At 40.6% G+C, this 11,325-nt stretch overlaps 1 protein-coding gene across 1 annotated transcript in view; it reads left to right on the top strand.

Annotated features, from left to right (window-relative positions):
- Positions 1-6,904: 6,904 nt before the first annotated feature.
- The window catches only part of tenm1 (teneurin transmembrane protein 1), a gene marked incomplete at both ends in the record, with an annotated part of 107,006 nt that continues 102,585 nt past the window's right edge, over positions 6,905-11,325 (top strand). Inside the window, one exon of the mRNA XM_084449969.1 lies at positions 6,905-7,121. Coding sequence (XP_084306095.1) covers positions 6,905-7,121 — 217 coding nt within the window. The remainder of the gene's footprint in view (positions 7,122-11,325) is intronic.

Below are 11,325 nucleotides of genomic sequence, written 5' to 3'. Positions count from 1 at the left end.
CTGCTCTTAAAGATATTGGCAGGTCATTTTTGACCTTTAAGACAACACAAATGTTCATAGAAGAGAGTTTTCTCTGTGTTTTTGCACTGTGAAGAGTGTGAAAATCTGAGCTTGTTTCTTCATGGGAAATACATTTGGGGTTTAAAATTCAAATAATCTGCTTTATTTTAGGGATTTAGAAGGCGGGTCATTTTTGATCCTTAGGACACAGGGGGTACACAGAATGTGAACACTTCACAAGGGCTGGCGGAGTCTTGTCCATGACAGTGATTGCGTCTGGGAGTGCCTACGGCATGCCTATAGCACTAGAAGGAAGTTTGTTGTTGGGCGAACCAGGGCAAACTCTCATGGACTCTACAGGGGGACATTCACATGAATATTGTATCCCCTCAACCTCCAGCCAATTAACACAGAGCACTTGCCCCTGTTCTAGAGGCATGCGTTGTCCCAGGATGGCCCTGTGTTGCAGTGCCGGGAAAACCGACGGCAACAGAGCTAAACAGCAGCTTTGATTTGTGGACTCAATAATAAACTTGCTGTATTCCACACAAAACGGATGAGAAATAATATGTTTGCCAGCATTTTTTGCCTAGAGTCAGACCTACAGGTGATCTTCAACAGCGTTGGGAATGGTTTCATCAATTTGTAGTCCAGCTGATGTTCAGAGTGCTGTAGGTGTTTAGAGTCTTGTGTTGAGGAGGCACACAGCCCGTGCTCTGATGCACATCCAGTAAGAACCACAAGAAGATCTGCAACAGTATTCATTGTGACAAATCCAATAGAGAATTGGCAAGTAGCTGTATGTTACACAGGCTGAATGATTAGTGTGTCCACTTGGCAGTTCATTTACATAGTAATCATCTCATTAGAACCTACTCTGTGCTCATCCGAACACATTTTCCCTAGTACCTCCATGTGTTTAAAACTGCATTCAAAGCCTATTTTCCTAAGCACACTAAAAGTATCTAAGCTGATATTCCAAGCAGACTGATTTATCATTTGCAATCATTTTGTACCAACAATGCAGTAGTGTAAGTGGAAGCTGAGAAAGGATATTTAAAGGAGTAGTAAAGGGAAAATGCATGTTTAGCCCTGTTTTAAGGTTACTTATGATCATATACAATGGTTCAGATCAAAACGTTGACAAAACTAGCACTTTTGAGAAAGTCTGATAATTGCTCTACCACTGTTTTGGTCATACAATGGATGTGGATGGGCATCTTGACAAATCTTTCAAAAACATGTTAAACTCTCGATTTCAAAGACAATGAACTCCCCGAGGTGTTAGTTGGCGTTCTGACATATAATTCGCCATAAAGTAAGATTCTAGTTCATCTGGAAAGGCTTTTTTAAATATTTAGCATAGAACTAGTCGTAGCACATATGTGTGTAAACTTCCGCAAACTAGGTAGCCTAGCAACATAAACAATAACAATAGCTACCGTAAGTAGTTCCGCTTCCTGAATCCCCTCTGCGGATTGATATACACTTCTACAACGGAGAGTTTGGATACTTGATTCTGATTGGATGGCAGCCGTGGTAAAATACTCTGTAACCCACGGCTGCGACCGCATAACAATTAGTATTAATGCGCCGTCAATCTCATTGACGAGGCCACTGATAAAATCTAGCGGTAGGCTATGTTTTGCGTAGCAACCACTCGCAGCAACCCCTGCCTTTTTCGTATCCTATTACAATAACGTACTCATCAGTTCGACTCCAACACTTCCACACCCCTACCAGCAAAAACAAGTTCTCTGGAGAACTGTTTTAATAACTGCACCATGGCTGGAAATATTCAAATAAACGTGAACCACCCGAATTATGCCTTATGGCTTATGTGAACAAGGCCAACCCAAATAGGCGAGATAGCCTATGTGGCCTGGCAACCATTTAATTCAGAACTATAGCCTATCGCGGAAGATTTAGTAAATACTAAAATGATAAGAATGATCAGTAAATAAATTATTGAATGTTACGACTGAGTGGTTTTTGTGAATATATATATGTAGTAACCGTTGTAGAAAAGCAATTGACCACTCGAGGCAGTGGGTTACAGGGGATTTTACCACAGCTATCGCGTCGGACCTAACAACGCCCCGTAGCTGTGGTAAAATCCCCTGTAACCCACTGCCTCTCGTAGTCAATTGCTTAAATCTACAACGTCAATACAAGTCAATGGATTTCATAAAATGATCAATAAAACCCTACAGGATTCATACTTTGCGGCGAATTTGATGTCAGAACACCAACAGACACCAATTACCCCCTCGGTGAGCTTCTTGTCTTTGAAATTTAGAGTTTTTGAAAGATTTTTCAAGGTGCCCACTGCCCATCCACATCCATTGTATGACCAAAACAGTGGTAGAGCATTTATCAGACTTTCTCAAAAGTGCTAGTTTTGTCAACGTTTTGATCTGAACCATTGTATATGATCATAAGTAACCTTAAAACAGGGCTAAACATGCATTTACTACTCCTTTAACAGAAATTAGAATTGCTACAGTAGTCTTGCAAATCAAACTTATTTAACATTCATGACATTCAACGGTTATGTAATATTTTAATGTGTTTTTAGGAATATGGAGTTTAATTACACGTTCTTCAGATAGCAGAAGAAGAATATTCTCTCAGTATTACATTATGTATGTGCCCTTTCGTTGATCTCTTTTTTTCTCTTATATTATTGACATTTGCAGAGTTATATTGGTTTGAGGGGGTGGAACGTGACGTTATGAATATCAAGTCTCTTAATTGGAAGTTCCCTGTTATGATCTTATAGATCGCCTCTATTATTGCAGTTTCACCAAAAATGTTTATTTATCTGGAACATCTAACATTAAATGTAATGTGAACATTATAATTGCATAGTTGGTCTGTATTGTTTTAATTATAAATGACATATAGGCAGCTTGTTCATGTCCTTTGTTTTTGTATGCAGATTATTCAGATTTCTTGGTAACTGGAGAGTGCTTAGAAACAGTTATTCTACTTCAGAGTACACATTCAAAGTCGTCAGATCGTAGTACTACTGTACACACACTACACAACTTCTTTGTCTTGAAATCGGGTATCTTGAAGTCATGGTAGGTCTCACACTACATGAGTGACTACACGAGTCCCCAACGTCTGGTCTCCAAACTACGCTTAACAATTCTCAGGGATTAATATATTTAGGCTACCATGGCTATCTATCTACAAGATTTATCTGAAAACACACAGATTGTTCTACAGAGATGAAAGTGTAATTTCCCCTCAGGGATCAATCAAGTTGGAGTGTTGGAGGTAACGTTAAATAAATAATTTTGCTATTATAATAATTTTGCTATGAAAGCGCAGGTAGCTGCCTGTTCTTACTAGACTTGACAAGGACATGTTTGTGCTTTGTTTTTGTTACAAATAACTGAAAAGCTTGCATGTACAGGTATGCCAATTTATTTTGATAGCAATGCAATTTATTCTGATAGACACTTTATTATCTCTGTCCTGGCCCCGCAGTGGTGGAACGAACTACCCACTGATGTCAGGACAGCAGAGTTGCTGCCCATCTTTCGTCGCAGGCTCAAAACTTATCTCTTCAAGAAGTACTACAACAATCCTCCCTTCAAGCACTTATTGTTTTTTTATTGTATTGTATTGTATTGTATTTTAGATTGATATTCTTGCACTTTGCCTTCAGCACTAGATTATCCCCTTAGTCACTTGTTTTAGAAAGAAGATGCACTTGTGAGTTCTGGCAAGTAATAGAACTGTACATTGGCTTTTCCTACGTTAAATGCAATTATTGTAAGATACAATTACAATTTGCCTCCCCAGTTGTTTGTGTTCTCTAAAAACTAGTTCGTCGAGCAGTCGCCGAGCCGAAAATCATGTAGTGTTGGCACCATTAGAATGTCGCTTCTTAAAGAGCTCCAAAAAGTTGGTTAGCGTATAGGGTGCTTCTAACGCCCTCACTTGACAGGGGCAGTCAATACCTACCCGAACGCTACGACAAGACTGATTTCTGGGGTTGTGCTAGGAAAAGGAAAAGTAACCGACTCTCCTATGATTATATATAGAGAGTCTACCTTCATATTTTAAGCTTTTTATGTGCATAATTTAGTTATATAAAAATTACCTCAAATCATCACTATGAATTCTGTGGTGTCATCCTGAAAATATTGCTTAGCGATGCCTCGTCATTGTGTGAGATACATATTACTGGGCGTTAATGGAGCCCCTCTCCAGGATTCCAAATTGCAGCGCTATCATAAAAATTAGCAACCCAGTTTAAAACCAACATAATGTCATTAGATTTGAATACCGTAATTGTTCAGAGCACATTTTGAGCTGCAAAGTAAGCTGCATTGTTATCACCAAACAAACGTCTGGTTTTATTCATTGAAGTTTTTTCTGATGTTGCGTTAGAGTGGGCGTTAGCGGGGCACCTTCCCCTATGTAAGGAACAATACACGACGAGGTGTGCTGTTACGTGTATCTAGTAGCCAAATAAATATGATAGCCAGTAGGGGTGTAACGATACACTAATCTCACTATACGATACGATACACGATATTGGATTGACAATAACAATACGATACGATACACTAAGGGCCGGTGTGAAGCGCTGCATTAGTGCTGCTGTTCACACCAATAGTGCATTTATCCACATTTCTACTCCACTACACTTTGTGAATTTAGAGCTTAACTGTTGTAAGATCATGGATAGGCCTAGAGACAAAAGACATGTTTGTTACCAGCGTTGTGTAGCCAGTGTTCACTGATATACAATAAACATATCACAATATAGTTTTCACCTTGACGATACGTATTGTGACGTTTCTGTATCGCGATATATTGTGGCACGATATATTGTTACACCCCTAATAGTCAGACACCTCATTGTCCCCAAATCAATAACTTTTTGAAATCACTGCTTCAAGTACGTTCATTATGAGTTGATTAAATAAAGTAAATTAGGTTAATTGTGAAGAAGGTATCATTATAAGCGAAGGAACAAGGTATTAAAATCCAGGAATTGCCTCTTCACATACCAATCTGCATTGCTATCTCTGTCTTAAAAAAAGAATAATCGCCAAAAGAATAATCGCAGGAGAATATGTGCTTCAAGTGCAAAACATGGTGTTTGATGCAAGCGCACTGGGCTGAAGTGGACCAGACAGGCTCAGACTCTGACAGACAGGGAACTCCGAAAACGTTGTGGCACATAATTAGAAACTGACCACATACTGGGAAACTACATGGTTACTTTCTCACCCGAAAAAATATTAAAATGTAATAAAGGGACATATTTACAGTCATAGAGCCCAGATTAAAGGGCTGTTTCGGTGTAATGCTGAGATGTGAAACAAGTAGCCAATCAGAATCGAGTATTCACCCAGGCCTAGAGATAATAAATTATCCTTGCACTTTGGCAAATCTGAATGTATTATTTTTGGAACAAGGCATACATTAAGGATTGGAATACAATCCACCCCAAAATTAAAATATATTAAATTAAAAAATAACTGAAATTGTATAGTATAGTACTATTGTAATTATCTTTTCTAGGACAGTTTGGACTGATTCCTGAATTTGTTATTTTCATGATTGTATAATATTGGTTCTTTTATTAGGTGTATTAGTGTCCTCAGCCACACCCACTTTAGCATCCCATAATAACCTCCACACGGGGTGGAACAGCATCATCCAGTCAGGGGGCTGGCACCAGTCTGGAATACAAATGGCCCATAAAAATGCCTTCAACTGCCAATTAGTCAGACAAGATATGTACTGAGCTTGCAATTAATAAACTATTACCCTGGCCAGGCATAGCCGGGACAACCTAATGAGCATTTGATTGTCATATTTGTCTTGACTGCTGCTAAATATGACAAATGTATACAGGGCAAAAACTATCTTCAGTTGAGGCTCCTTTGGTCTCTTGCTGGTGTTTTTCATACGTGGAGTGTTTTTGTGTGTTTTTTTTGTTTTAAACTCTATTCCCAGCGGGGACAAGGACAGTGAGGTGACGACAATCCTCTCTGCTACAGGGGCCAGTGTCTGGGTCAAGGCCACGGCCAAGGTTTAGTAGCTGTCTGGCACCAATGATGGAAAGGTCAGACCAAGCAGAACTCAAGGCAGAGAAGAGGGGTTCATGTCAAGGTTACCAGAGTGCTTCTGCCACACGGAAACACTCTCCCTCACAGCCGAGGCCTCCACTGTACGGCTGCATGTTTCTGTACAGTCAGAGCTACAGTATGATGGAGAGTCAAGTGGAGCTCCTGGATGAATTATTCATTATAGCACCATCAGTGTTACTACTCCTCAATTACTGCTGAGTAATGCAGTTGTAAAATGTGTGTTCTAAGTAATGATACTGTACGTAGATGTGTCCAGTCATTACACCTACCATAAACGCCAAGCCTTGTATTGCCAAGTTTCATTAATTACTTCGATTTAAAATGAAAATAAAAACATTCTAAGATAAACTAGATCCGAGGCCATTCACCAGCTAGGATAAAATAGCTGTGCAGATGACTGTACACTGTTTTGCTCATGCTTTAACTGGCATTGTTATTTCGTAGTGGTCCATCAGATTCTGCTGCAAATGAAAGTTATCTCTCAATCTGCTCCTATAAACAGCCCTCCTCGGCCGTGCCTCGCGCAGCACCTCCATCTTCCCACGCTATCGCCCAGACGCAGCCCCTGGAAACAGGAGCTCACTGATTAAAGAGACTAATATCCAAATAATTACTTTTCTCCGAGTCACATATCGCCTCTCACAACACGGACACACCATTAGATATATGTGAGGGACATTAATAGTTCTACGCCCTGTTCTGTCTTCTCTTCCTGTCCCTCCAGACTGGTTCTGCACTGTGGGATCCCATGACTGAATGAGCTTGGCCCAGTGTTGCCAGGCATGGAGCAGATGGATTGTAAGCCGTACCAGTCTTTGTCCAAGGCCCGGAAGGAGATGGAGCTCGCCTACTCCAGCTCCTCAGACGACAGCGAGGGCGGCAGGAACCTCTGTAAATCCTACACCTCCCGAGAGACGCTGCCAGACTACGGCCAAGAGATGAGGCTCAACTACAACAGCCACAGAGCCAAGAGGAAGACTGTGCAGGAGCCCACAGGAGGTACTGTGCTGCATCAAACTACAAAACCACACAAAACGCCGCGGTGATTGCGCTAAGATTTTTTTTAGGCTGAGTTATCTTTTTTGTTTGGTCACCGTGCACAGAGGCATGACGTACAGTAAATGCTTGTGACATCTCTCAGTGATTTATGACCCCAAAGTGCACAGTTATGACATGCAAGTTCATCCATTTTCTCTGCACGGGATGTGGTCGTTCCTACAGTCAAAATGGCAGGAAGGTTGGAGGGGAAACAGGTGCATGCTCCTCGGCTAGATAACTGATTGTATATGATAAGACTTGTGGCATTGCAGCTAGCAGAATGAAATGTACAGTATAATCGCATGCCCCCAGGTACATGCATGGAAAAATGTTGCCACAGGGACTATGAAAATATAAAATGTAAGCACTGAATGCTACTTTCAGTAGCTTCTTAAATTGTTACCTACTGCTGCTACTGTTGTGTGACATACTAGAAGCCTTTTAATACCCCAGGGCTACATGTACAGAGGGTTGGTCATGTACAGTATAATTATGTTAGAATTGACTTTAACTCCCTATAGGAAATAACCCAATCGTGACTCTATTATTAATTTAGTATTTTTTCCACTGGGAATAAATAAGTTGTGTTGTAATGACAAAAGAAAAGGCAAGGCTACTGTATTGTATGTAACAATGTGCAGTTATCAAGGTCAAAACTTGATGCAAGGTTTGGTTGGGGATGAATTACATGTACAACTAATAACTGTTTTCAGATTTTCCCTCATGCCATCTATATTATTATACTGTATACAGTAGGGCAAACACTGGGGGTATTGCTGTACAGCATTTTTCAGTAAATTATGTTGTCACAGTGAGTAGCTGTGCTTTTTCACGAGGTCAACCTTGTTTCATGGACTCGGGGGGTGGGGGGTGGGGCAGATAAGAATAGTAGGTTGCTCCTAAACACTCATTAGTTTGCATGTGTATGTGTTCTATAGACTTTTTGAATTAGATAACATAACTGAAATTCAACTTGTTATCTGCAGTACATGTAGCCTTGGAGCTGTGCTCACTATCACAGTTCTGTTTCTGCCTAATGTCCAGGAATAAATGTGGTCATAATGTACCTTTTTCAACATGATAATGCTTTTACACAGCCATTTCCAAATGGAGACGTCACCCTGAGAAATGACCTTTATGATAATGCTTTTAGTTTTAGTTCTTATGGATTATCTGAAATGATCTCACTGATTAATCAGACAATGATATTATCACCTGTAATTGCTCATTTAAGTCACAAAAGAGACAGCCCTGTCATTGCGTTAATCTAAAGCATACTGTGTTTTAATGTAATTTGCTCTGGCATGAATTATAGACAATTAATAGCAGCTTCCACATCTTATACATTCAATATGCATTGATATGTTCAGTCAAATAATCATCTCATGTGTTTAGTTGTCTCCCACCCAGTGAAACTGAGGGTAGGGATGTTAGTTTGCGTGCTGTATGTTAGTGCATCTGTGCGTCTGTGCGTCCATCTCACATGTTTCACATATTTATCAGGTCTCTCTTGAGAAGGAGACTGTGTGTCTCAATGAGATTACCTGTCTAAATAAAGGTAAAATAATAATAATAATAATAATAATACCATAACCCACCACCTGGGGGGCACTAGCCACAATTCATTTTTCTCATTGCCAAGGACATTTTGCTTTGAACATAAAAATCTATGCTTGGTGTCTCAGTAAAAGTATAGTCTATTCTACTCAGGAGTCCATCTACTTATAAATACAATTTAGTTAGCCTTGTGAGACCATCCGGATCTAGCGAGCTGACAGTCAGTTTCACTCCGCAGATCAGTCTGGACTTCCCCCTAGCTTGAACGATTATTGTGGGTGGCAGTACTTGCCTTGACAGACTAACCTCCTGCCAATCAGCGTAAAAAAACTTTTGCCAAATCTATTCGGAAGAACTGTAAAAATGTCTTTCCCTCTGAGACTGTTTTACCACAGGAACCAATCCGAGGTTACGTTCTACTGGGGGGCAGAACAGCAGTCAAAACACAGTCCCTGATTGGCCCGTACGAGACAGAGGGAAGTCCAGACTAAGCTGCAGAGCCAAACAAAATGTGAGCTTGTGAGATCTGGATGGTCTTACAAGGCTACTGTTTAGTAGCTCTTTTGGTGCTTGTTTTCAAAATTCGTAGTGCACAGGGAGTGTTACCATTTGCCTGGATTTGCCAGTAGATGGAGACATTTGTACAGGTGAGTCAGTATTTTTCATTCAGTTCTAAAGGATCAAAGGTATTCAATAGTCTGATCCATCTCCTTTCTGCCCTTTGGCGTTTGACTTAAAGGTGCTCTGTTCGATTTACTGCACTTTTTGTAAAAAAAATGAAGAAAAAAAAAATCCAATATATGCAATACATAGGTCTAGGGGAGGCATAACTATCTGTACAGAAAATATACAACAGTGTAGTGCCTGTGGAGCAAATGCAGAATTTATTTTTATTATGAGCGAAGCCGGCCCTGTGCCCCACCCCCTGAATGGCACCGTATATAAGAGAGGGGCAGCGTCATCTTGATTGACGTTTGAGACATGTCCGTTGCTGAATATGGCTGAGAGAACTTATACTCCGGGAGCAAAGACACCACGGTCTTCAGCTAAAAAAGAATCAGACAAAAGAAGATCACATACACAAATAAATATTGGACTGGCTTTTACTATCTGGAGAGAGGTTGGAGCTACTTTGGGCATCAAAAGCGACTCGGATCTCGCCTTTCTTCTCCTCGACGCGTAAGTAGCTAAATTCTGGTTCATAAGCAATGTTAGCCAGCCTAGTCCCCCTAAAATGTTACCTACCATGTATTTCTTTATTATACCGACTAACATGGTGTAGGCATACACTAACATACATGGACATACACACATGCAGCAAGCTAACTAGATACCGTTTGCTCCCACTCAGGCGAGTGGTCAGTCTGAATGTAATCGGCTGATTTAGCCATGTGTTTGTGTAACATTAGCCATGTATTTAGCTGATAAATCAGGAACATTGGGTAATTGATCGATGCCGGACCCGTTTTTCAACCGTAGTTGCAATGCTGGGCCCATTGCAGTCATGATAGAAAGCCTGTTTCAAGCTGTTTTCCTTTTTACAGCTACAGAGAGGGCTTTTCCTATTTCAACTGACTAGGGAATATGCGGCTGGGGGGGTGGGGGTGTGAGGGTGCATATCCATATATGGAGTGAAAACGCCCACTTGTTTATATCTGATACGCTGCACCACTGCCCCATCTAGTGGCCAGAAAAAATCGAACTGAGCACCTTTAAGACCTTTTTTTTCTTCCTTTTTTATGTCTTCACACCTTCTATTATTAAGTTCTAAAATGTATAATACTCTCTCCCCCTTGTGGTGTTGTTCTAAATGTTAGGATTCTCATAGGTTAGTACCATGGTTAGGTGCATTGTGGGTACAATTATCACATGAATGGGCTCATAGTGTACAACCACCAGTTCAAATATTCTTTGCCTATCCCCCAGAAAACACAAGATATGAGTATCAAACCAAGACAATGAAATGGGGAAATTTGACAACTGACTGGCGGTCAAAGGGTGGTTATTCTCTATGCTTATAATGACACTTATCGACTCCAAACTGCTCAAAACAAGGGTAGCTAGAGTCTGTAGGCCGAGAGGAATCCAATGATGTCCACCTCTGACATTTGGCTGATTTTACTGACCCCTAGATCGACGAGAAGACGACCAATTGCAACTGTACAACTGTACATGATGATGACATGCATCATGGGTGGGGGACGACAGGTTCACTGTGCACTTGTTTACATTGAATCCTATGTTAATGATGATGTGTGAGCGATACCATTGTTCTGTTCCTTTGTATTGCAATATTCAAATGATGCACTGAACAAAACATTTTGTTCTGGTTACCTTGGAAACTGCATAAAATGAACAAATGACATTTGCACGGAGCAGAAGCTTTTTCAACCTGAACAGATTGATACTGTAGCAAAACAGTATGCACTGGTTTCCAGCCCCTTGGTGGTACAGAGAACATGCTCATTTTATGTGTCCATTTTCCGCTGGTGACTCCATTTCGCGGCTGTGATTTTAAGGGGCGGAAGGTCGAAGAGAGATATTCACTGACAAGAAATTGGTCAAGGACATGGGCTTCTGACTGGAGTAATTAGTGTAGAGATGATTA

Source organism: Borostomias antarcticus (genome assembly GCF_949987555.1).
Source record: "Borostomias antarcticus genome assembly, chromosome: 15".
NCBI classification, from domain to species: Eukaryota; Metazoa; Chordata; class Actinopteri; order Stomiiformes; family Stomiidae; genus Borostomias; species Borostomias antarcticus.
This window is presented reverse-complemented; position numbering and strand designations above follow the sequence as displayed.